The sequence below is a fragment of the Centruroides sculpturatus genome, unplaced genomic scaffold (assembly GCF_000671375.1).
Source record: "Centruroides sculpturatus isolate CEXI.00-Female unplaced genomic scaffold, Cexi_2.0 scaffold152, whole genome shotgun sequence".
Classification (NCBI taxonomy): Eukaryota; Metazoa; Arthropoda; class Arachnida; order Scorpiones; family Buthidae; genus Centruroides; species Centruroides sculpturatus.
In genome coordinates this window covers 157,450-184,675 of record NW_019384348.1, presented here as the reverse complement: position 1 = coordinate 184,675, position 27,226 = coordinate 157,450, and the positions used below count along the sequence as shown (strand labels likewise).

At 27.4% G+C, this 27,226-nt stretch overlaps 2 protein-coding genes across 9 annotated transcripts in view; one reads left to right on the top strand and one right to left on the bottom strand.

Annotated features, from left to right (window-relative positions):
• Positions 1–22,871, top strand: part of LOC111636727 — a 27,946-nt gene extending 5,075 nt beyond the window's left edge. For 2 of the 8 annotated variants that reach the window (XM_023382085.1, XM_023382092.1), the window contains exons 2-16: positions 560–641; positions 13,977–14,103; positions 14,561–14,625; positions 14,850–14,984; positions 15,068–15,145; positions 15,228–15,278; positions 15,576–15,628; positions 15,724–15,856; positions 15,932–16,251; positions 16,332–16,474; positions 16,578–16,732; positions 16,802–17,004; positions 17,076–17,333; positions 21,393–21,450; positions 22,633–22,871. In XM_023382085.1, the coding sequence (XP_023237853.1) occupies positions 609–641; positions 13,977–14,103; positions 14,561–14,625; positions 14,850–14,984; positions 15,068–15,145; positions 15,228–15,278; positions 15,576–15,628; positions 15,724–15,856; positions 15,932–16,251; positions 16,332–16,474; positions 16,578–16,732; positions 16,802–17,004; positions 17,076–17,333; positions 21,393–21,450; positions 22,633–22,800 (1,980 nt within the window). In that variant the 5' untranslated portion in view covers positions 560–608 and the 3' untranslated portion in view covers positions 22,801–22,871. Of the gene's footprint in view, positions 1–559; positions 642–717; positions 797–2,989; positions 3,176–5,256; positions 5,524–13,470; positions 13,642–13,976; positions 14,104–14,560; positions 14,626–14,849; positions 14,985–15,067; positions 15,146–15,227; positions 15,279–15,575; positions 15,629–15,723; positions 15,857–15,931; positions 16,252–16,331; positions 16,475–16,577; positions 16,733–16,801; positions 17,005–17,075; positions 17,334–21,392; positions 21,451–22,483; positions 22,542–22,632 lie in introns of those variants that run through there. The other 6 variants (XM_023382057.1, XM_023382065.1, XM_023382050.1 and 3 more) reach the window with 6 other exon arrangements.
• Positions 22,872–23,707: 836 nt separating this feature from the next.
• Positions 23,708–27,226, bottom strand: part of LOC111636584 (arylsulfatase I-like) — a 17,059-nt gene continuing 13,540 nt past the window's right edge. Inside the window, exons 2-12 of the mRNA XM_023381866.1 lie at positions 26,678–26,912; positions 26,202–26,313; positions 25,824–25,875; positions 25,653–25,756; positions 25,099–25,234; positions 24,931–25,053; positions 24,712–24,848; positions 24,574–24,632; positions 24,349–24,466; positions 24,142–24,284; positions 23,708–24,061 (exon numbers count right to left, since the gene is read on the bottom strand). Coding sequence (XP_023237634.1) covers positions 23,880–24,061; positions 24,142–24,284; positions 24,349–24,466; positions 24,574–24,632; positions 24,712–24,848; positions 24,931–25,053; positions 25,099–25,234; positions 25,653–25,756; positions 25,824–25,875; positions 26,202–26,313; positions 26,678–26,771 — 1,260 coding nt within the window. The 5' untranslated portion in view covers positions 26,772–26,912 and the 3' untranslated portion in view covers positions 23,708–23,879. The remainder of the gene's footprint in view (positions 24,062–24,141; positions 24,285–24,348; positions 24,467–24,573; positions 24,633–24,711; positions 24,849–24,930; positions 25,054–25,098; positions 25,235–25,652; positions 25,757–25,823; positions 25,876–26,201; positions 26,314–26,677; positions 26,913–27,226) is intronic.

Genomic DNA, 27,226 nt, shown 5'->3' with positions numbered 1-27,226 from the left:
TCGTCAATTTCTCTCTTCTTGTAAAGTTGTAATTATTTTAATTATTTTTATTTCCAAACTGATTTTAACCAGTTCTATAGTAAGGTAACATTCCAATAGACAATATGCAAAGCTTTTTTTTCAGTTTACAGCAGTATTTATTACACAAAATTTAAGTAAAGCTTAACATGCCGATCTTGCCCCGATCTCCCCTAAATAAAGCAGAATGTGTCCGTAAAATACACGTAACCTACATCTAGTTTTATATCAGATAATAGCAAGGACTTTTTTTTTCTTCTTACAGTTTTTAAAATTTCAAATATTTAAAAATTAATTAATTCGGTTAATTAATTAAAATGTATTGTGATATATTTTTTTTCGTACGCTAAAAGTCAATATTCTATTAAGATTTTTAGAATTTTAATATTAAAAATTTGAGAAATATTTAATGATATAAAATTTAATTAATAATTACAATACACGTATCGTTCGTTTCTTTTAGATTTCCATTCGAAAAACCGAAACATCTAAGGAAAAAAAAATCTGATAAGCATAATGTATAAATTTTTACCGTTTTCAGGACGCTCCCGTTCTTTTCGTGTTATGAGGACTGCTTAGGAGGTCATCTTATGCTGACCAAGAACATTAACATAACCATTGAGGTAAGTAAAATGGCCGCCTTCAAACAGCGCTTTACTATAGCCTCAGGTGTTAGAGGGTGCTGAGTTTTCAGTTGTGAAGGATCGGTCATTAGAGAAGGATGTTCATGACTGAATCTCGTAGAAAGTTCTCTCGACAGAAAGAAACAACTAAAGAGGTAAGATGTACACTCAATTAATATTTTTTTGTGTAATTATATGGTATAATATTCATAAGACATTGATTTAATTCGAGTTCATTCCTTAAACATGAAATGTTTTAGAAAACTTTTTTAATTCATAGATTATTCTTTCACATTTTTAAATTGATTTTTTCGGCTTTAAATATAAATATATTATAATTTTAAAATGTAATTTAAGTGATTACAATGCGACCTGATTTTTTTTATTTTTATTTAATGAATTTCTAAAACCAGTCGATACCGGTACGCGTGTTTTTAGACAATTGTATTCTACATATATATATAAATTGTATAAACATTCCTCCTCTTTCTCCTCCTCTTCATCATCATCATCTTCGTTGTAATTATTAAATACAGAAATTTTCCGATACACGATAACTAGAATAGTAAAAAAAGGTTATTTATGCGTGGGTGTACACGCTGTACTTATGTTAATAATTATACATATTTTGTAGTCAAGCGATTGCTACAATCTATCCTCATCCCAACGTGGGCGGGCATGTGACGTCACGGTACTCGTGTCTGTCGCAAAGAACGTCGGGTAGTTGGCGTGTGGTTACAACCTGTAGTTAACATGTTCACCCGAAGGGTTGTCGGAGGGGGCGGCATCATCGGGTCGTAGGTCAAATCGTCGGTATTTAGGGGGCACTTTACGGGGCTATGCCTATAGTCTTCGTGGAAATTTTCCCGACTCCATACCTTTATTTTTTTTTTTCCTTATCTGTAATTTCTACATGCCTCTCTGGACAATTTGACGAAAGTACCGCACGTTTGCCAAATTAGCTAAATTGGAACGTGTCTGATTTCTGAGAAATCGCAATTTGTCTTTTGTTTCATTATTCTATCTTTAGAATTCTCGATACTTTCTCCTTCTTTTATTTATTTATTTCTTTCTTTGTGATGCAAATGTTCCGTTTGGATGTTCTGAAAAATACATTATCACCTTTATTCCAAAGATTAAGAAATGTTTAAAAATATAATTTAGGTTAAAATAAGTTCATTTTAATGTACAAAAAACATTTTCTTGAAGAATTTCATTCATATTTATATATTTATTTGGCTCACAGATTACCTATCAAGCGCCGAATTGCATACTTTACACCATTATAACTGAATAAATCTTATTTATTTATTTATTTTTAAACTTCTCATTACCATCATATTCGAATTTACAATTGTTTGAAACAAAAAAAAAGTAAATTCTGTATTATCATTTATTAATTATTATTAAAAATTTTAAACGTAGAAATTATTTCCATAAATTTGTTTTTTTTTTTTTTTATAATCATAAAATATTTTAATTGCCATCGTAATTAATTGGTAATTAATCTTCGAAGCGTGTACATTTTGAATTATTGAAGTTGCATAAAAGGGACGTGCAATCTTGTTTAGCACGTGACATGCAAACCAATAGTGCACGAGACAATTATGACGTGGAGATGCGAATCGTTAAGCAGTGATGGATGATTGAATGCAAAAGAGATGGCAAACAACGTCTTTATTTTTACTCAAGACGTTCAAAACTGGTTTCGTCTACTCGTTTTCGAATTCGAAATTGAAATAATTTAAAAAACAAAAAAAAAAAAGAATCAATATTCGAGAAATATCGAATTCGAAAAATAACGAAACTTAAATCGATTAATTCATTATCTTTCTTTTGATTATACTCGATGATGTAAACTCGTTTTTTTTGCGATGGTTTTTTTTTAAACTTTGCTCGATTAGATGGTAATTAAAGTGATCAAAACAAGATGTCAGGTCATGATCTTTCCTTTTTTTTTTCTCACGGTTTAGTAGCATTTTGTGTTAACCTTCGGGCTACTCTTCTCTCACGAGTAACTATAGATAAGACTACAAAATGCACCAAATTATGTAACCTCTCTTCATTCTTCATAGAGAGTAAATACATCATCCATTGTATTTTTGGAAATTCTTTTACTTTAAAGAAATATATCAATAACATCATCTTACAAGTTCAGTCACGTTAATAGTCGTTTATAATAATGACCGTTTTTTTTTTTTTTATTCTTAAACGCAAAATGTTTTTGTTTACATTTTTAGAAAAGTTTAGTGTTTTAATCTAATTTATACTTAAATTTTTTAAATAAAATTTATAAAAGATAAAGCGTATCAATATATTCGTATAGTATAGTTGAATATGTAAATCACAATACATAATTATTTTCAATAACTTAATAGGGATAACGTGAAAGAAGGATAGACAAGAAAGAAGAATGACCTAGAAAAGTTCCATAAAATATCTATATTTTTATTGCTTTAAACTTTATTTAAAGTCTGAAATATAGGACTTTAAATCTTAAGGAATTTCCAGGAAGGATCTCAAATATAAGTAAAGTACGAATGGTTGTATTTTCGATCCTTTCTTAATGATTTTTACATCCATTTCTCTCTTATATTTAGATCTTTTTATTTTGTTTATATGCTTGTTTTTGATAATGCCGATAATTTTATTTCCTATTTGAAAATTAGAACATATCCCAAATACTTTAAAATATTAACCTCATTTAAAACGTTTAAATTTTTTTAGAGTAAAAAACTTGTTATTCAAATCTTATAATCTACATAAAAAAACACTTAGAAATATATAGTATATATTGAAAAACTATGGGCATTTTATATTATATTTATGCTGTATATATATATGCTCTAATTTGAAATTATAAGAGCTGAAAATAAATAAATATATATATATATATGAATTAAACAACAGGTTATTAGGAAGAAATGGATATAAATTATTCACTGCATGTATTTTACATTATAAAGTTAATGAAAATTAACTGCAGTTTTTAATAATAAGTAACGCCCAGAAATTGTATATAAACTACGTGTCCACCTACATAATTTCATAAACATTCATTGTGATAAATGTTCTTAAAGTAAAATGAAATATTTCTATATAAAGACCTACATGAATGCATGTTGCTTAGAATAGTTTAATATATATAATGAAAATTGGAAAGACGTGGGTTCGGTTCCCATTTTGGGAACCGAACTCACGTCTTTCCGATTTACACGAAATTTTCCTTTGGGTTATCTGATCTTTGTTTCTTTGGATAATTATATGGTTTACTAACGTGTCAGCTGTGAATTTTTTTTTTTTATGATACATCGAGAAGGAGCAATGTTTCAAAAAGAAACATGTTTAATAAAAATATTTTATGAGAAATTGTATACTGTTAATATATTATATATTTTAAAAAAGTCGTTAAGAATTGTTTAACGAGGTTTTTTTTTATAGTTTTATAGTTAATTTTTATAGCAGAGGTTGTAAAATTTCGTGATTCTTCTACTCTCTAAAAGAATTGATATGATCATGATCGAGACTTTTACAAAGAAAAAATATATGTCCAAGTTAACTTAATAGCTGCAAAAATAAAATATTAATGTCCGAGAATTAATTATTTATAGTATAAATATGTTTAGCTACTGTTTTTAGTCTCTAACTTCAGTACAAACATTTATTGTCCTGTTGCAAGAACATTTAATTTAATGATTAACAAAAAATATTTTCTTAATAATAAATNTGTAATTACATTTAAAATTCTCCAATAAAATGTAGAATTGTATAGAATATATTTTAACATGATTAGGTTGACAAGAAAGTTCTTTTTTAAAAAATAACCGTAATAAAAAATATATGTAAAATGAATTAAAATAACGAACTTGGAACATAATTGTTTTTAAAAGAAAAATCTTACGAACATGAGCGGTCCTTTGCTAAATATGAAAGATAAACGTTTTAAAGATTTCAAACGATAATTGGTCGAACGTTCGATGATTGATTGTCTAAGTAGGCGGAGTTTAATTACTTCAGTTGATTTTTTTATTATTTCTTTAACCAATTATCGTTAAGATAATTAAATATTCTTTATGATCTTTTAGTCTTTTATACAACGTTTGGCGGAGGGATAATTTTGTTCGTAGGAATTTTTAAATTAAATTTTCAATTTATGTCTTAAAATTGTTAGCATAAATAATTTTGACGTTTGGTAGAAGAAGAAAATTTTTTAAAATTGTGATTTTTATTTAAATATCCGAGAATATGACCTGAAATGAAGAATTAGCTTACAAATTAAAATAATTAATACAATAGTTCACTAAAAACTATTAAAATAGTGAAAATTAACTAAAAATTGTTTGTAAAATAGACTATTAATAATTAATCCGTGATATAAGAATGGTCAAAATTTCTGTTAATTTTGAATTTTTTCATTAGTTTAATTTAATTAGAATCAAATTAATAAAAAATTAAATTAACATCATGTAAATAATTGTTTTAAAATATTTTAAAAATATGTTTCTATGTGTAATTATAAAAAAAAAAAAGTATGTTATAATCCTTATACAGTAATAATATAAATTTTGCAATTGTTAAAAAAATCAGTTTTTATTTAAGTTAAAAAATCCTTATTAAAACCAATCGATATATATATATATTGAAGAAACTTTATACATTTAATTTATTGTTAAATTTTTATTAATTTGGATAATATGTGATGACATTCCTCTTAACATTCTTAATAATATATGATTTATAACTTTAAAATGCAAGAAAATATGTTATGAAATATAGAAGAAAGAAAATTATGTGAATATGAGTGGTTCTTTGCTTGATATGAAAGACAAAATGTTTTAAAGATTTTCAACGATGATTGGTTAACTAGCGATTGATTGACAAAGTGGGAGGAATTAACATATTTCTTTTACTTCTGTTTAATTAATTTAAGATAATAAATATAAAGTACTTTTTAAATGTATTTTTTTTTGTTAACTTTGATTGTTTTTTTGAATTTTTACTCTTATATTATGATTATTTCCATAAATAAAAAGTAACTGTGCTACATTCTATGATGTTCTCTATGTAAACTTTTATGCATATCGAAATGCAAAAGGAGAAACAAACCATTATTTTTTAATTTGAAAATACTTTTTAGNTCCATTCTTATCTAAGCATTCATTTATATCTATAATAACATAATAAATTAAATAAAAATTTATTGTCTTCAATTTTTGTTGATTATAAACTGATCATATTCTAAATTAAAAAAGAAATTTACCTAGACAGTCTTGTCTTGTGCAACCCATCAACTCAAAACGCATGCATGGCGCTCTTACATATTCCATTATAATCAATCTTAAATAACGTGCTTCTAAAGGTATTGGCAAATTTACTAATGATAAACCTGTTCCACCATTATGAGCGAGACGGAATTCAATTGGCTAAATAAAGGAAATAGAAAAAAAAATAAAAATACTAAAATAAATTTCAATTATATATATTTTATTCTTTGTACAAATTTTAAAACTTTTATATATTTTATTATACCCTTCTTGAAGGTTCACTATAATCTCTAAAAACATCTGTTAAATCATCTGTGTATTGCAATCTAACACTGAGAGGAAATGCTTGTGAACCATCAGTTCTACTAACTGACTGTACTCTGAAACCTCGGATTACAACTGGAGCTCTCAGATCTACTTGAATCCAATTTTCTCCTGCTCTAGGAATATTTCCACACCAACCGCTGCTACTATCTAATCGAACATCCTACATTTAAAAGAATCATTAATATTTTAACAACCATTTAAATTTAAATGTAATATAACTAACAGTCTAGTTTTAATTAATAGTGATAGACTACTTGTCATCTTAACATAAGACGACAAGACCTTGTTTGACAATTTCAAACTAAATATCATCAATAATTCTATTTTATGTAAATACAAATACATCCTAGAAGATTTACAACTCTTAAATTATAACACAATCGTAACTCATGACTACCTTTACGTAAACATAATATCAGGTTGTAAAGGTGACATTTAGACATTTCAATTTTTTGTAGAAACGACTGGAAAACATGTTCTAGAACGTCCGATGTGGGTATATAAATAGAGTAACCAGGTGGCATTTCATCACATATTTCATGGAAATAGACGTTTCAACAATGTCTGACAATATGAAACTTTCCGAACAACACATTAGCGTTCTGTTACTCTATCATTTCGTAAGTGACCACAACGCAACGATCTCATCTTCAAGGCATTTGGCGAAGACACAGTCAACAGACAGACTTTCTACAATTGGTTCAAGAAATTCAAGGATGGAGATTTCTGGCTTCAAGATGGAATATCTTCAATGGAATCGCTGCGATTCTATTGATCTCCTGCAATTGAGAGTCGATAATCCATGGTTGACCACCAGAGAATTAGCGCAACAATTCGAGTGTTTCCGTACATTTCAAAAATTGACAAAATCCGTAACACCACGACAACACGCTAGCACATAGAGCAAAGATGACCTTAGAGAAGCTGGCCAGTCTGGGCCTGGAAAATTCTGCCTCATCAGCCTTACAGCCCAGACTTAGCGCCAACCGACTACCATCTATTTCTCACCCTACAGTACCATATTGTCAATATATAGTTCAATGATAATACTCATGTGAGAATGATGCTCGAGACTTTCTTCAAAGAGAAATTCGTCATCCTATGCTCACCGGATTGAAAATTTTTTAAGGGCTCATCTTTAATTAATTTATAACGATTAATATAATCCGAAGTAAGAATTAATGTTTTAGAGCATATTTCCTCAATTTTTCTTTTAAATTGAGGAAATATGATTCTCTTTCTTTGATAAAAACTGTATTGAACAAGATCGCGATTCATCCACTGAAAAATTCGTTTTAAATTCAAAAATTACTTTCTAATAATTCAAATTTACAAACTAAAACAAATTACGGATCCTTTCTCTATAATTTTACATGTTGCTTAAATAATAAAATTAAATACTTAAAGTATTTCAATTTAAAAAGAGAAGTTTAACATAGAATCCTTTGAACCGAGGGCAAGGAGGAGGGAATACATTCATCTGGTTGTCAGTAAAATGTCAGTCAAACGGGATTCTTTCACGCTTTTCACAAAATATATTATATTCTAGAACAAAAAAAATATAATAGAATTTTGTCAGAAGACTGAAATTAAAGGAATTAAATTACATTCATATAATTCGAAACGATAAAGTAAAAGTGAAGTGTAATATAAATATTTTATTTGGACTTAATGCTAAAGTTAAATACTTGTAAAATAAAAATTCTACATTTGTTTTTGTACTTAAAAGATTTATTTTTTATTGTCTAAAAATATTTTTAACCTTAGTTACGACCAATTCTTTGAATGAAGACATAAAGGAATAGACAAGTTGAATGTCTCCGTTCAAGGCAGTTCCACGCCTATTTGATCACTCCAGTCAACTTTGTTTTCTCTTCATCTTGTCATTAATTCCTCTCCGAATTTCTTACATTTTGAAAAAAAAAAAAAAAAAAATTATCCCAAATATCCGTTTAAAAATCCACATATTGTCATATTAGCAGGGTAAAATCCCTAATGACAATAATGTCTATTGATTGTTAACATATGAAATTATAGAATTTAAATTAAATATGCTGTTATATTTATTTTAGTAATTCATTTTCTATTAGTTATTTTGAATTTAACAGAGAATTTTTGTATTTTTTCCAACTAATTTCAATTTTTTTTGACATGTTTTTAAAATTGTAATGTGTATAGGATATAAACTTTTTTCAATATTTTAAAGTTATTTTCAATTGAATATTTAATGAAATAATTTCAGAAAATTGTAATATTTTATTTATTGAAAAAATAAAATATTACAATTTTTTTCTTATAAAGTTTATATCATAAATATTCTATTAGAAAATATATAGATTTATTGTATTACTCTATAAATGCTGAATTTTTAATATATTATTTTAAGATATTGATTGCTTATTGTTCTAATACTAAGCTTATTTACTGTAACAATGGTCTTATCTTAGAAGTTATGAATTGTATCAATAATTTTCCTAATAATTCTTTACGGATCCTACGAATATCAAATTTCTAGGTTACTGTACTAATTGTAATGAAATTACTAATTGTAATGAAACTGAATGTTTTATTAATACTATTATCATTGAGAATTTCTTAATTATATTTAATACAGCTCTATTAAAACTTTCATTATTAAGTATAAAAATATTCACTGCAGTGATAAGTACAGTACTGTATAATGCTAAAATCAGATTGGAAAATGAGCTTTTCACTTCTTAAATTTGGATATTGAAACTTTTGTAACTTTTAAAATATCTTAGTTAAAGAAATGAAAATATTAATTGTAATCCTTGCATTAAAACAGATATTTTTTATTGTAGTTTAAATATTAAAAAATTATGCAAAAACCAATACCAGTCGACTCCCCTATAACACTGTTGATTATTCCGTTTTATATGAATTCCATGTTGTACGAGTCACTTAGATTTTACAAATACGTGAGCCGTTCACAGCCCGGCACGCGTATTTGTAAAATCTAAGTGACTCGTACAACATGGAATTCATATAAAACGGAATAATTAACAGTGTTATAGGGGGCCGACTGTACAATATTTATAGGCCATTTTATGTAGGATGTTTAGAAAATCTTTCCACATTTATATGGTTAACACGTGTTAAAAACTCAATCGTTTCTGAGAGAAATAATAATCCGACAAAGACAGAACGTTTCAGAGAGTTTGCGATTCTGTAAGATGATGCCAAGCGTGCATGGAAATGGAAGGAAGACACGTGAACATCTGTGAATATGGGGGATAAACACGTGGCAACATTATCCTATCTTATATCTGATACTAACATACAAAATTTTGTTAATATCTCAGAAACGGTTGAGTTTTCGACTTATGTTTACTATTCATTAGGATGTGTGTTATTTACCATATAAATAATGTATATATTTTTTAACATTCTGTGTATAACGTCACGTTATATTATACTTATATTTTCAATCTAAAATAAAGTCTAATAATATGAAACGTGCATTATTTCGTGTCGAAAACGGAGTTGCTAGTTATCATGCATTATGCTTCAAAAAATCTAATGCTAGCAATTTATTTATGTTATATATTAATTTATTCTATGTCTGGACAGTTAATAATATTATTAAATTCATTTTTATTTGTTTATTAGTGTATATTATGTAACAGATAATAATAGAACGGTTATATGGAAATGGAAGGAAAACCATTTATTTAATCCCCTTTTCAATTAATCTTCTATATATTAATTGAAAAGGGGATTTCGGTTTATCCGACTTAATTTGAATAAACGGCTGGAACTAAAAATACGGTTTAGATATGAAATTAAAGCTCTTACACTGTACACAATGCCGCTAAAGAGAAATTTGAGAAAGATACAATGGCGAAGTGGCAAAAGTACAGTACAATGTTATTCTATAGGACAAACATGTCAGCATCTCACCTCCTTTAGGGTGATCATCCATGCAATTTAATTAAACAACATTGAGCTATAAAATAATATTTACTTCAAAATATAATAATGATAGTATTTTAAATCAAATTATATAATGAATTTTCAGCTTTTTTTTTATTACCTTCTCAACACTAAAAAAACCATTTATTTAATTACTAACGAACGTTATTGTATGGGCTAAGTGATCTCATTATATATATAAATTAACTTATATGATATTTCTAGGTGTGACAAAGGCACGTTTTCTTCTTCTTCTTGACCGTATTGTAAAGTTATGTATTATTATATGACCGTTTATACGGCATCAGAAATGCTTGCCAAACAAGTTGTGTGATAGGCTTTTAGGATAGAAAAGCACGTAACACGCACGTCAATACAATTAAATGCGTCAAATGCGTTGACAGTATGAATTAACCTTTAGACACGATTTCTTTGAAAAGATCTTTGAATTATATAATTTTATTTTGATATTTTTTGGAAAATATTCGAAAGTTTCCGTATTATATTATCATTTATATTCTATCCATATATTTGCCCACATCATTACCCATTAAATAGCAGTTGTATTCATAGAGGATACTTTAGAAGAGTGTGCAATTCGAAGTGTTAAATTATCTAAATTTACCTTTCTTTTTTTTTTATTTATTCACGAGGTCAACGAAACTTTAATGTTTTGTTAAGTACCTGGAGATATTTTTAATGCAATGAAAAACCGTCGTGTGTTTTTTCCTATAAAAACATCAAATTCCATTAAATTTTTTAAAAAAATTAACCTGGCATTAACAAAAATTTCTTCTTTTTTTTTTCTACATTCAACTGGAACTAAATACATTCTTTTTTTTTTCTTTTTATTTTTAAAATCGCACTTATGGTCTTATCTTAGAAGTTATGAATTGTATCAATAATTTTCCTAATAATTCTTTATGGATCCTACGAATATCAAATTTCTAGGTTACTGTACTAATTGTAATGAAATTACTAATTGTAATGAAACTGAATGTTTTATTAATACTATTATCATTGAGAATTTCTTAATTATATTTAATACAGCTCTATTAAAACTTTCATTATTAAGTATAAAAATATTCACTGCAGTGATAAGTACAGTACTGTATAATGCTAAAATCAGATTGGAAAATGAGCTTTTCACTTCTTAAATTTGGATATTGAAACTTTTGTAACTTTTAAAATATCTTAGTTAAAGAAATGAAAATATTAATTGTAATCCTTGCATTAAAACAGATATTTTTTATTGTAGTTTAAATATTAAAAAATTATGCAAAAACCAATACCAGTCGACTCCCCTATAACACTGTTGATTATTCCGTTTTATATGAATTCCATGTTGTACGAGTCACTTAGATTTTACAAATACGTGAGCCGTTCACAGCCCGGCACGCGTATTTGTAAAATCTAAGTGACTCGTACAACATGGAATTCATATAAAACGGAATAATTAACAGTGTTATAGGGGGCCGACTGTACAATATTTATAGGCCATTTTATGTAGGATGTTTAGAAAATCTTTCCACATTTATATGGTTAACACGTGTTAAAAACTCAATCGTTTCTGAGAGAAATAATAATCCGACAAAGACAGAACGTTTCAGAGAGTTTGCGATTCTGTAAGATGATGCCAAGCGTGCATGGAAATGGAAGGAAGACACGTGAACATCTGTGAATATGGGGGATAAACACGTGGCAACATTATCCTATCTTATATCTGATACTAACATACAAAATTTTGTTAATATCTCAGAAACGGTTGAGTTTTCGACTTATGTTTACTATTCATTAGGATGTGTGTTATTTACCATATAAATAATGTATATATTTTTTAACATTCTGTGTATAACGTCACGTTATATTATACTTATATTTTCAATCTAAAATAAAGTCTAATAATATGAAACGTGCATTATTTCGTGTCGAAAACGGAGTTGCTAGTTATCATGCATTATGCTTCAAAAAATCTAATGCTAGCAATTTATTTATGTTATATATTAATTTATTCTATGTCTGGACAGTTAATAATATTATTAAATTCATTTTTATTTGTTTATTAGTGTATATTATGTAACAGATAATAATAGAACGGTTAATCTTCTATATATTAATTGAAAAGGGGATTTCGGTTTATCCGACTTAATTTGAATAAACGGCTGGAACTAAAAATACGGTTTAGATATGAAATTAAAGCTCTTACACTGTACACAATGCCGCTAAAGAGAAATTTGAGAAAGATACAATGGCGAAGTGGCAAAAGTACAGTACAATGTTATTCTATAGGACAAACATGTCAGCATCTCACCTCCTTTAGGATGATCATCCATGCAATTTAATTAAACAACATTGAGCTATAAAATAATATTTACTTCAAAATATAATAATGATAGTATTTTAAATTAAATTATATAATGAATTTTCAGCTTTTTTTTATTATTTTCTCAACACTAAAAAAACCATTTATTTAATTACTAACGAACGTTATTGTATGGGCTAAGTGATCTCATTATATATATAAATTAACTTATATGATATTTCTAGGTGTGACAAAGGCACGTTTTCTTCTTCTTCTTGACCGTATTGTAAAGTTATGTATTATTATATGACCGTTTATACGGCATCAGAAATGCTTGCCAAACAAGTTGTGTGATAGGCTTTTAGGATAGAAAAGCACGTAACACGCACGTCAATACAATTAAATGCGTCAAATGCGTTGACAGTATGAATTAACCTTTAGACACGATTTCTTTGAAAAGATCTTTGAATTATATAATTTTATTTTGATATTTTTTGGAAAATATTCGAAAGTTTCCGTATTATATTATCATTTATATTCTATCCATATATTTGCCCACATCATTACCCATTAAATAGCAGTTGTATTCATAGAGGATACTTTAGAAGAGTGTGCAATTCGAAGTGTTAAATTATCTAAATTTACCTTTCTTTTTTTTTTATTTATTCACGAGGTCAACGAAACTTTAATGTTTTGTTAAGTACCTGGAGATATTTTTAATGCAATGAAAAACCGTCGTGTGTTTTTTCCTATAAAAACATCAAATTCCATTAAATTTTTTAAAAAAATTAACCTGGCATTAACAAAAATTTCTTCTTTTTTTTTTCTACATTCAACTGGAACTAAATACATTCTTTTTTTTTTCTTTTTATTTTTAAAATCGCACTTATAATTTATTATTTTTTCAAATAAAATTTTTAGAATTTTAGTAAGATTCTACGTAAATTTATTTATTAATATCTTTAATTATTTTTTAAAATAATTATATATCTTTTTTTTTTAGATATCCAGTCATCGAACATACTCACATCTGGCCTCAGCTTCTATACCTCGTGAGAGCTTGAAAGAAGGAGAAAATGTTGAAAGCTCAGTACCGGCACCATTTATTGTTGGGTTCTATCGCCCCGATAATAGCCTAATGGCTTATAAAGGTCAAAGGTCAAAGCAGGTTAAAGTATGTGACGTGATACACATGTCTTCACTTTACATATTCGCACAATCTCCCATCAGAAAATTATATTTATATATCCTATATTAAAAAAAAAAAAATTGTTTTATGTATCTTAATTAATAAAGAAATAAATAAACTTTTCTTTTTTTCCTCTCGACTCATTGATTAATTTGTTATATAGCCTATTTTATTATATAGATCATTAAGTTTTTATTATAAAGGCTTATAATTTAACTTATTAATTAAATTTTTATATGTAAAATTAATTAAACTTTAAAATACAAGAATTAAGATGATTGTTTCTTTGATTTTTCGCATAAAATTTCTCTCTCCTTCAGTTGTCTCAATCCATCCAGAACGGAAATTCACCTTTACGATCTGATTCTTACATGAAAGAGTCATCAACATCAGCAGATCGGATGATTCACAATAATGTAAATTCCTATTCTACCAGACATTTACATGGTAAGTTTCATATTTTTTATTTATGAATTATTTCCATATACGAAAATATACAAGATTTTCTGTATAAGAATGCTTTTCTGTAACTAAATTAACGAGTTTATTTTAAATATTATCATTAATTTGCATAAAGAACATAGAATAAAGTAATAAAATACTGTTAAATGAGATAAAAGTAAATAGAAAAATTGTTAATAAAGTAATAAACATGGAGAAAATGATTATTAAAGGAGAGTAAAGAGAGAAGAAATAAGAAAGAAAAAAAAGAACTAATAATTTAACTATTAGTAAAGAGCATAGTTTGAATAGAAGTTTATTGTCTTTCTACTAAGAGACTTAAGTTAAAAAATTCCAATGATGATGACCTTTGACATTAGCTAACACATCGTGACAGTAAGGTGAACGTGTGGCTCACCCTTACTCAATAAATTGACAAAAGTGTTTTTCCTTGTATATGTAGCCATTAAGCCATCTGGGCCATCAAAGTTTCGAACATGTAGCAGAACCACTGAAGATATAAACAAGGTAATGTCTAATCATTTTGAAATCATAAAAATAACCTTATAATGCAAATATTTTTCATATAAAAATGAATTTAATAATAATAAAACAAATGATTATTTAGTGGTCTTACATATGTTTGCATTGTATAATAGTGTGCCATAACGTTATTTTGGAAGAAGTTTTATGCTTTTAGAATTGTTTACATCCTTGTTTTTACATTTATTTTTCTATTTATAATATTATAGGATGTGCATTCAACCATTCAACATTCTCCCGGTCCTGTATTATCACAAGCTTTGAAACTAGAAAAGTTTCGCACTCCAGATTTCGGCAATGTTCATTCAGTAACTAGGACACACGCGTGGGTTGAACAGCAGACAGTAAGAAGTAAACTTTATAAAAAAATAAAAACAAAGGAAAATTATCATGTTTTACTTTATTTTTTAACAACATATTTTAACAGATTTCAGAGAAAAGTAACGAACATGACTTGAAAAATATAGTTTCTGGTAATACAAATATTAAAATGGAATATAATAAAGTAAGGGATTTAATAAAATTTAAATAATTATTAAACACTTTAAATATCTTAATCCAAATCATTAATTTTTTTTGTTTTAAAGGTAAATACTATATCTAAACAGCCAGAGATAAACAGGAAAATACCTCATCAGGTAATAAAAACGAATACATTTACAAGTCAACCCCTCTATAATTCCGTTTTATATGAATTCCATGTTGTACGAGTCACTTAGATTTTACAAATACATGTACCGGGCTGTGAATGGCTCACGTATTTATAAAATCTAAGTGATTCGTACAACGTGGAATTCATATAAAACGGAATTATCAACAGTGTTATAGGAGGGTCGACTTGTATATTGTATAATTAATTTATTATTCTTTTACACAAAATATTTTTTGAATAATTACGTATAAAATAAATAGATTTATTTATTTTTTTTTTTCAGTTACACGAAAACCTGGATCATTCGAATACGTTACGCCACCGTCGTATAGAAAAGTGGGTGCAATTATTTAATTTTGTTATCAGATATTAATGTTTAATTTATATATATATATATTTTTAAAAATGCCATTGTTTTAATTGTTTTAAAGACAAAATCTCTGTGCTCATTTCTCACCGAAACGTGACGATGATAATGTCGAAAGTGAAAGCTTGAGGAATGCTTGTGCTAAGTGGTTTGCACGCGATGATGTGACTTCGATTCATCGACATATACCAAATAAGGTTAGCTTTGATTGTGTGTGTGACTTTATAACGTCACTGATCTTAATTATATTATAATTAAACGTGATGATACAGCAGGGTACTTACGTTGATCTATCGCTAAACATTAAATCAAGCGAAGAACCCGATAAAGTTGTACAAAAAGAAACTATTGGAAGAACTCATCAAGAAACTTCTAAGAGGAGACATTTAGATGAAGATGAGGATAAATCGAGCTCGGAATCTGGAAGAGGTACAATGCAAAGTGGAATGACAGGACCCAAACATCATCTAGATATTAGTCTCGATTCGGATCACAGTGTGGTTACTTGGATTAAAAAAGAATCCATTCCCTGTAACCAAACGTCTCAACTCGATTCGGTTCCTCACGATTCAACGCAATCTTCTTCGATGAAGTAAGTGAATTAATGAATTTTGAAAGAATAATTCGTCTTCTTAATGTATAATTTATAAATTAATTCATTTTTTTTTTAAGACCAAAAACTGTGTCGTCGCCTCAAGAATCTAGTAACAGCGAGAGGAAAGATCGGCAGAAATCTCAACCTGTTAGGAATAGATGTCAAACGGGTCTTAAAAGTACGATAACAAGAAATTCCCATCAAAATAAAATATTTTTAAGTATGTTTTTCAGTAATAATTAGTATTAAAAGCGGAAAATTTAAATGTAATTTAATATATATATAGGCCATGTATTAAGTCCGAATAATACTGTATTTTGTAGATGACACGGAATCTAATACAACAACAAGTATAGATTTAGAAAGTTTGACTTTAGAAGACGACGATGATGACGTTTCCGCTTCAAATTATCATGAAGATAATGAAATGTTTGTTATTAGACAACAGTTAGATGGACTCGAAACGATGTATTCTGAGGTATTAATTGTTCCAAACTATAATTTTCAACGTCGAGCATTGGTCATATTGTCTTTAAAATTCTTTTAGATACTTCGTTTACTCGGGGTGAAGAGTCGATGTTTAAAAATGGGAAGTAGGATATCATCCCGACCAGAACATCATCATCGAAGTGGACGTTCGAGGAAGATTTATGGAAGTTTATCATCATTAACAGGGAAGAGTTGTTCAACTCATAGAGAAAAGAGTCATTGCCACAATGAAAAACGTCGCTGTAAAGAAAGCAAAAATGGGTGAGTTAAAATATTCTATCTTAATTAAATCACAATACAAATTAATTTATAACATAAAACGAAAATTTTAGAAGTTCTAATCGCTGTATACAACGTTTGGAATGTCACGTTGTCAATCTGGCAAGAAACATCGCACGACTTTCGTCAGAAATAAGGTCACAGCAATATTTATCGAGGGAATTAGACGAATTAAGGAACGACGTGACATGGGTTCGCGATCAACTGAAACTAGTTCAGTCATCTACCTCAAAAAACTTTAAAGATTGGGACACGTTTCGGACTGAAGTTTTACAGATTTTAAATCCAGGAAGAATTAGGAAATTAACTAAGTATTTTTGCTTTTTATTTTATATTTTAAATACCTAAATTCATTTATAATTAAGTATTTATATATTTTATATGTTAACAAAACAAAATTTCATATTTTATTTGTAACATTGAAGTAAAAATAATTGGAATTCTGCACAGAAGAAATACAATAGATAGTTAATGTTGTGTTTTATTTTATGGCTTTTTCTTTGATCCTTTGTAACATTGTATCACTTAGTTTATGAACAATTCGAAAGATTCATTCGTAGCCATTAATGGCTTCCATAAAATTGCTACTAGTCATTTTCATTAATCCTTCTTTACAAGGAATGCCACAAACTCCTCAATAGAATTAAATCAGTGGAATTTCTACTCGTTAATTCATAAAAACTTTGCTTAGGAATCATTTATAACTTCTGTTATTGTGTAGTGTTATTATATAAGAAAATCTTACCTACAAAAACGCATTAATTTATTTTTACTAACTATTGTTTGAAATTTATATTAATTTCTTGATATATATATAAACTAAAGTCATGAACTAGAAATTATACCTTTTAAAATTGTTGCTTAATGGGTTTGTTACGAGAATGAAAAATGACTAAGTCTATAATTTAAAAACAAAAAAAAAAAAAAAATATGAGCCATTGATCTGCCCATTTCTAACGAATGAAGCTGTTGTCTGTTGTAAACATTTCATTTACATAAGTTAGTTGAAGTTTCTCCTTTAACTTAATGACTATTATCTTTGTGCAGTAACGCCTATCTTTTTGGTACTTGTAACCACACCCGTTAAAGCCTACCATTCATGTGCTAACTCTATGGGTGTGCGAAAAATGGTTGTTATTATTTAATATATTGTCTTTGATAATGGATGAAAATATAGTAGGACCCTACGACCTATAAATTCTTTCTATTTATAACTTTTTATATATTCCTATAAACTTTTAAGAACTATAAAAAACTATAAATTTGAAAAAGAAAGTTAATAAATAACTCGTAATATAATGCAGAAGTTGAAGATATTTACTTGAAAATTGGAATAAAAGTGATATTTTTAAAGCACTTTTACGCTATAATATCACATGATTGATTTAGTTTTGTTTTGTACCGTAATTAGTAATAAAAATTAATTCAAATGTATTGAAATTTGTGTGTATTAAGTGTGGAAAAAATAGCTTTTATTTTTTTAAGTCTGTTTTACAAAATTTTTAAAATATTTGCCAATTTAAATAGAAAAATGTACGATATTTACATAACAATTCAGTATAAAATTCATATTTAAAAAAAAAAATCCAGCAATGAGTTGCTTAACTTTTCCGGAAAGATTTAAAACTGCGTGTGGCGACATCTGTTATGTTATTTTATACTTAAAAAGCTTTATATTTTTTTAATTATTGTAAAATGGCAAAAAGCTTAATTTTCAGGATAGGGATGGGTTTTATAGGGGAGACCGGGGCAACTTCGGCATGCGGGGCAAGTTTGTCAAGCGCTTTTTTTTTTTAAAAAACAAATTAAAAGGAGACTTTGGTTATAGGTTAGGCAGTTGAGTTTTATTGATGGCTTGTTGAGTGTAGTGTTTTTATTGTTCTCCAACAAGCGTAGTTGAATTATCAAGCAAATTTTCATTTTCGTTCAATTCCATATAATATTTTTTTTTCCATTTATATTGAATTGGCAGGTTTTGTTATAATTCCATGATAACGAAAGTTACTTTTCCTGTTAGAAGGATGTAACTTCAACTTATTCACGTGGCCAGATCGTGGCTTGGCATTCTGTTCTCAGGGTTGTACTTAATGTTTCGAAATCATGACTAGCGGGGTAAGATCGGCAACATAAAGCCACATTAGAAGCAAAGGATAAAAATCAAACAGATGATAAATGAAAACATGTTTGCATTTGTTATTCATGTATATATGTCTTTGAACTTGCATTTCGTTGTAATAATATTAAATGGGTGTTGGATTTGTATTTCTTTGTTTTAATAGTGAATTCCAACTTATACATTGTTAATAACATAATTTTATATACCTGCCTATCTTGCACCATTACTGTTGCCCCTATACCAGGGGCAATTTTAATAAAAATAATTAAAATAATTACAACTTTACAAAAAGAGAGAAGTGCAATTTCTCTCTTCTTGTAAAGTTGTAATTATTTTAATTATTGTTATTTCCAAACTGATTTTAACCAGTTCTATAGTAAGAAAACATTCCAATAGACAATATGCAAAGCTTTTTTTTCAGTTTACAGCAGTATTTATTACACAAAATTTAAGTAAAGCTTAACATGCCGATCTTGCCCCGGTCTCCCCTATATATACAGTCGACTCCCCTATAACACTTTTGATTATTCCGTTTTATATGAATTCCATGTTGTATGAGTCACTTAATTTTACAAATACGTGAGCCGTTCACAGCCCGGTACACGTATTTGTAAAATCTAAGTGACTCGTACAACATGGAATTCATATAAAACAGAATAATCAACAGTGTTATAGGGGGTCGACTGTATATAAAAAAAGAATTGTAAATGCTAATAACGAGGAAAATCATTATGTCCGATCCCACTCGAGATATAAGACGTGATCAACACACTACATTTCTACCCCTCGATCTTTAACACTCAAAATTTTGTCGAAAATTCTGAAATTTTGCAGGGAGGTTTGTGTATTAAGGGGATTGATACTATTAAATTTTGGTGATTAGTGATCGAGAGAACGGGGAGATAAAGGGGGTCGCGTGTATCTCCAGTAGAGTCGGAGTTAATGATGATTTTACTCGTTATTAGCATTTGCAATTTTTTTATTGATATATAAAACTCATCCTTACCCTCAAAATTAAGCTTTTTGCTATTTTATAATAATTAAAAAAAATAAAATGTTTTTAATAAAATATCATAACAGATGGCGCCACCAAATGTTGCCGGAAAAGTTAAGCAACTTATTACTGAATTAGTGAAAAAAAAAATGCAATAACAAAGTTCTATTCTCACCATCTTGAAGAAAATGAGCTGTTTTAGAGTAATTTCTCGGCCGATTTCGATCGATAGCCCACCTCCATATTGTATAAATATTAAAAACAAAAGTAATAAAATAACAAAGAATAAACTGCTATATATAACATTCATTAACATGGTAATTTCGATTTTATAAACTATATAATGATGACAGTTTCTACTGTACTACATTCGAGTAGTTAAAATGATAAAACTAGATAGGTACTGTCGATTAGAATATAAGAATGTTTTTAATTAACGAATGACTTTATACCATTAAAAACGCCATTATTAAATTTTAAAGGCTATTTATACACAACAGTTACACTACATTTTTACGAAAACACCATTCAAACCGTAACGCTTGAAAGGTGGATGCATGAAAGATCCATGCATCCACCTTTCAAGCTGCCTCTGCCAGCTTGAAAGGTAGATGCATGGATCTTTCATGCTGTTTTCTCCTTATTCTCGCCTTACATTAGCGTAATATATCTGAAAACACAATTTATCGGATCTCATCACTCTTTTTCATTCATTTATTGTCCAATGCTTCTATTCCCGAAAGAACTGGAGGAGAAGAAACTCCTTCAGTTCTTTCGAGAACAGAAGCATTGGACAATAAATTGTTACATGCGTACAGCCCTTTTGCTAATACTTTCAATATCTTCTACCCATTATTTCTTGAGCATTGATCTTACTTACACAGATTCTTCCATCTTGCGTAAGCATTATATGCGACACTTAAATGGTCATAATAATCTGTCTACTTCGTGTTATATATATATAATTGACTTATACAGTCGACCCCCTATAACACTGTTAATAATTCCGTTTTATATGAATTCCATGTTGTACGAGTCACTCAGATTTTACAAATACGTGAGCCGTTCATAGCCCGGCATACGTATTTGTAAAATCTCAGTGACTCGTACAACATGGAATTCATATAAAACGGAATAATCAACAGTGTTATAGGAGGTCGACTGTATTGATGTAAATAGGATTAGGCGTATTTATTATAGATAATTATATTTACTAAACATTAAAAAATATATATATATAAAAGCCTTATAATTTTTTAGATTCTTCGGTGCCGAACCACCTCTACTTCGCCAGTTTTTGAAGAGATTAGGTTATGAAGTAAGTGATAAATTGAACAATATATATATATATACATATATTGTTAATATATTTCATGAAATTTACGAAAAATATTTTAAAATTTCATTATTTTTTTAAANAAAAAAAAAATGCAATAACAAAGTTCTATTCTCACCATCTTGAAGAAAATGAGCTGTTTTAGAGTAATTTCTCGGCCGATTTCGATCGATAGCCCACCTCCATATTGTATAAATATTAAAAACAAAAGTAATAAAATAACAAAGAATAAACTGCTATATATAACATTCATTAACATGGTAATTTCGATTTTATAAACTATATAATGATGACAGTTTCTACTGTACTACATTCGAGAAGTTAAAATGATAAAACTAGATAGGTACTGTCGATTAGAATATAAGAATGTTTTTAATTAACGAATGACTTTATACCATTAAAAACGCCATTATTAAATTTTAAAGGCTATTTATACACAACAGTTACACTACATTTTTACGAAAACACCATTCAAACCGTAACGCTTGAAAGGTGGATGCATGAAAGATCCATGCATCCACCTTTCAAGCTGCCTCTGTCAGCTTGAAAGGTAGATGCATGGATCTTTCATGCTGTTTTCGCCTTATTCTCGCCTTACATTAGCGTAATATATCTGAAAACACAATTTATCGGATCTCATCACTCTTTTTCATTCATTTATTGTCCAATGCTTCTATTCCCGAAAGAACTGGAGGAGAAGAAACTCCTTCAGTTCTTTCGAGAACAGAAGCATTGGACAATAAATTGTTACATGCGTACAGCCCTTTTGCTAATACTTTCAATATCTTCTACCCATTATTTCTTGAGCATTGATCTTACTTACACAGATTCTTCCATCTTGCGTAAGCATTATATGCGACACTTAAATGGTCATAATAATCTGTCTACTTCGTGTTTATATATATAATTGACGTATACTGTATTGATGTAAATAGGATTAGGTGTATTTATTATAGATAATTATATTTACTAAACATTAAAAAATATATATATAAAAGCCTTATAACTTTTTTAGATTCTTCGGTGCCGAACCACCTCTACTTCGCCAGTTTTTGAAGAGATTAGGTTATGAAGTAAGTGATAATTTGAACAATATATATATATATATATATATTTCATGAAATTTACGAAAAATATTTTAAAATTTCATTATTTTTTTAAAAGAAATACGCTCCGAATTTCGAAACGGAAAAAATCGGAATAATGGAACTCCCGTACCTGAACGAAGAAAAATTACAAAAATTAGGTATACCAATGGGTCCTCGAATTCGTATATTACAAGAAGCTCATTTTACATTTCATCAAAATGATTTAAAGATATACATTGTATAAAAAAAACATTTTTTTTTATATATTTTTTGCGTGTTCAATAGTCATAGACAAGCTCAAATATATACGATTGACACGCAAATATTTTGTATTTATCTTTAAAAAAAATTATTAATACTATAAAACATATTTTGTATATTATGTTTTATTTTTAAAATAATAAAAAAATCGAATATTTTTTTATTAATTATATTTTTGTTTATGTAATTTCTTTTATTATTTAAGTAAATAGCGTTTTTATAATACTATCTATACATGAATATTTTTTTTTATTAATTATACATTTAAATTTAAAAAAAATTAATAAAATAATATTTATTAATTTTACAACAGATTTTATGGAAATTACTTTTTAAAAATATACTTTTTTTTAATTTAAAAATTAAAATTCTAAGGATAAAAAAGGGTGTAAAAACAAAGGAAGTCGATAATTATCTTACTTCCCATCCGCATCATGTTTTATCTTTGATAAACAGACTTTTCTTTTTTCCCGGAAATTAAGATAAAAAAAATTCTTATTTTATATATAAAAAAAAAACCTTCAAAACTTTACTTTATAATTTATTAAATAATCGTCAACCATAAGAAGAATGTTGGTGAAGGTTTTTATTTCTATTTTAATTATGATAATAAGCGCCGATGGACGTGGTAAGTATTTTAGTCTTATATTTATTATTGTAGTTTAAATATATTTATTCTACTTTAAAATATTTTTATTTAGTACTAGATGGATGTAGAGAAGATGAAGTACATTCCTTTTGCGGTCCTTCTTGTCCTCCATCTTGTTTAAATGTTTTTAAGGAGGGTATTGTTTGCAGTACCGATTGTGTCGTTGGATGTTTCTGTAAAGCTGGATTAGTAAGAAATCGAGAAGGAAATTGTATCCCTGCCATAAATTGTTAACATTCTCCTTGAAGCAAAGATGAGTCTTCTTTTTTTTTTTTTTTTATTGTATCTTTTCACATGAAAATTAAAGCGAATTTTTCTTTATTCAGAATTGTTGTTAACATCATTTTCTTCATTTTTTAAAAATAATTCTCATTAAAAACATAAAAATTAAATTGTTTTTTCTTTTTAAATATTCATCTAGCTATACACCAACCAGGTGAAAATATCCCATTCCAATAAATGGGATCGCCATTTGGATCGTCTTTTGGATCATCTGCTTGAATCATTTCTCTACTATATTCTATTATTTTTTTCTTTAACAATTCGACTACTTTAGGTAAGGTTGCACCTAAATTATTCCTTTCTGTTGGATCCTCTGAAAACATATTTTATAATTAATTCAAATTATTTTCAATCGGATCGACGTTATAATTTATAATTGAATCACTCGCTTACCTTTAATATTAAACAATCTTATAGCTGATGCAATAGATTTTGTAGATAAATTACAAGTTTTAATATGCTCATTCTGTCTGGGAGGTGGTATCCATCCACTAGGATTCCCTGGATGTCCCCAAATTAATTTATAATCTCCAACTCTAAAAGTGTTTAAAATAGTAAAAAAAAAATAAAGAATTTTATGTGTTGAATTCTTAGATTTACCTGATAGCAGCACGTCGATGAGAATGATCGAATATGTTATATATAAATTCACTCCTGGCTGAAGGACCATCATTATTGATGACATCCCATTGATTAACTCCATCAATTTTATTATTCACTGAGCAAAAATAATACAAAAAATTAAAAAATAAAATATATTATGTTTAATTTTAATATTTTAATTGAGATTTATATAATTAAAAAAATAATAATAAATAATAGAACCTTTAGTAAAACCTGCCAAATGTAAGATTGTAGGATACCAATCTACAGCGTGTATAATTCTGGAAAATAAGACTTTTTTAAAGAAATATTTTTATTTTATATAAATAAAAGCTTTCATTATGATTAAAGGATATTTACTTTGTATTTACGTAACGTTTTTTTAGAAGATTAGGGCTATAAACGAAGGCAGGTCCACGAGTTCCTCCTTCCCACAAAGTACCTTTATTACCTCTCAAAGGCCAATTATTGCCTCCAGCTTTAGTTTGTCCTCCGTTCTAAATTGATTTTTTGATAATAAACACAATTGTTTTATGTATTTTTATGTATTTCAATCAAAAATCTTAAATAATCTCTTACATCAGTCGTAAAAATGATTACTGAATCGTTGAAAAATCCATATTTTTTTAGAGAAGTGATTATCTTTCCAACTGCATCATCCATTGCACTTACCATTCCTATTAAAACAACGATATATAATTTTTAAGATAACACAAGATATCAAAAGAAAGATATTAATTAAAATACAGAATGCTGTGAGGTGAAGTACCATTTACAGGCGCTTCTGACAATCATCTTGAAGAAAATGAGCTGTTTTAGAGTAATTTCTCGNAAGCCACGATAAGTTGGTGTATATGACCAATTACAATAACCCAGATGCCATCTAGAAGAATCATTTTAAGAATATATTATATTTTTTTATGATCTGGTAATAAAATAATTTCTAAAAACTAAAAAAATAAAAAAAACCAAGGGAAATTAATGATAATTTTTTGTTACTTTACAAAATAAAATAAAAACATTTATAGGACATGTTATTTTAATTAGTTTTCTACCCCAGGAGGTAAAATTTCACAATTCTCTTCTGTAACTATTTAACCACATGGGGATAATTTAATTTTAACTCAAATATTCTGGGATGAGAAGTAATGAACTTATATACAATCATTAAACTTCATGGTTATTATATCCTGAAAAAGTTTTATGATATTAAATCAATAAAATTAAATATAAAAATTAATCTTCTTTATAAATTTTTATTTCTTTCTCTCATAATTATAAAAGAAAAAAAAAACACTTACTTTCCAACTATATGTGTAGAATATCCCAAACTTTTCAATTTTTCAGGTAAAAGAGTAAAGTTAATGGATAATCCTGTTGGTTCTAAATAATCAATAACTGAATTCTAACAAAATAAAATAAATTAGTAATTTAATTATAAATTATTTACAGAAATAAATAAATTTATTTACTTGTCTTCCAACTTTAAAAGGATAATAACCAGACATAAAAGCAGTTCTTGATCTATTTAATTATTTAAAAATTTTATTTAATAATTAATACGTGTATAAAATAAATAAAATTTACTTTCAAATTGTTTAATGTTTTTATTAATTAAAAACATATTATTATTATTTTTTTAAATTGAATTTTTAAACATGAAAAAGTGATGAGGATGAGAAGATGCTCATTCTCATCCTTTTCATCATTTAATAAAGGAAAAAAAATTTTTAAGAGTTATTATAATATAAATTACGTTTTTTTTTATATATACGAATTAATTTTAATTTAAATATTTTTGTTGAATTTTGGCTATATTTGTGCATTTTACTCTAAAAATATTCACTCACGGAGTACAAACGGGTTGAACGTATGACTGATTAAGTATAACTCCTTCTCTTGCCAAATTTCCCAAATTTGGTGTTAGCATTTCCGGATTATGCCAGCTGACATCGTTCCAACCTAAAATTTTAATGTGCAGTATTTAAATTTAAAAATATAAATTATTAATAATAGTTAATGAACAATTAACACACCAGATGGCGACACGCTAAACTTACAATGCCATTTTTAAAAAAACGATTTAAAATGTTAAAAATACTTTAAAAAAATTTTATTAATAACATTTCGCTGAATTAATAAATTATTCCTTTATAAAATTAATTAAATTTAATTAATTTATTTCGTAAACTATTTTGTTTATCATTGACATCATTTTAATGTATAAAAATACGATTATTCTACGAAAATCGATAAAGAAAATAGATTTATCACAAATAATAATTTTTGTTTTTTATATTGAGAATGTATTAATTAAATAACTTACCGAGGTCATCGGCGACAATAAAAATTATATGTGGCTTAAAGGTTAATGATGCCGTAAGCGTCACAATTGTAAGCAATATTAAGAGCTTAAACATGGTTAAGAATTCATTGATAGTCGATACACTTCACTTCATTGGCATTCAAAGCAAAGAGATGCACTTCATTCTCCTTCGTCTGCAAACGTGACGTCACTTGCCGCTTTCCCGATAGTGGTCCTTATCGATAACACGATTCTTCTATATATAAGTATATACAGCATAAATGAAACCATTCAGGGAATGTTTTTAAACATTTAAAAAGAACTAATAAACAGCATAAATTAATAATTTTTAAAATTTAAAACAACCAATAAGCAACATCAATTAACAAATTTTAAAATTTAAAACAACCAATAAGCAACATCAATTAACTTTTAAAATTTAAAACAACCAATAAGCAACATCAATTAACAAATTTTAAAATTTAAAACAACCAATAAGGATAATCTACTGTAATTTTTAAAATTTAAAACAACCAATAAGCAACATCAATTAATTTTTAAAATTTAAAA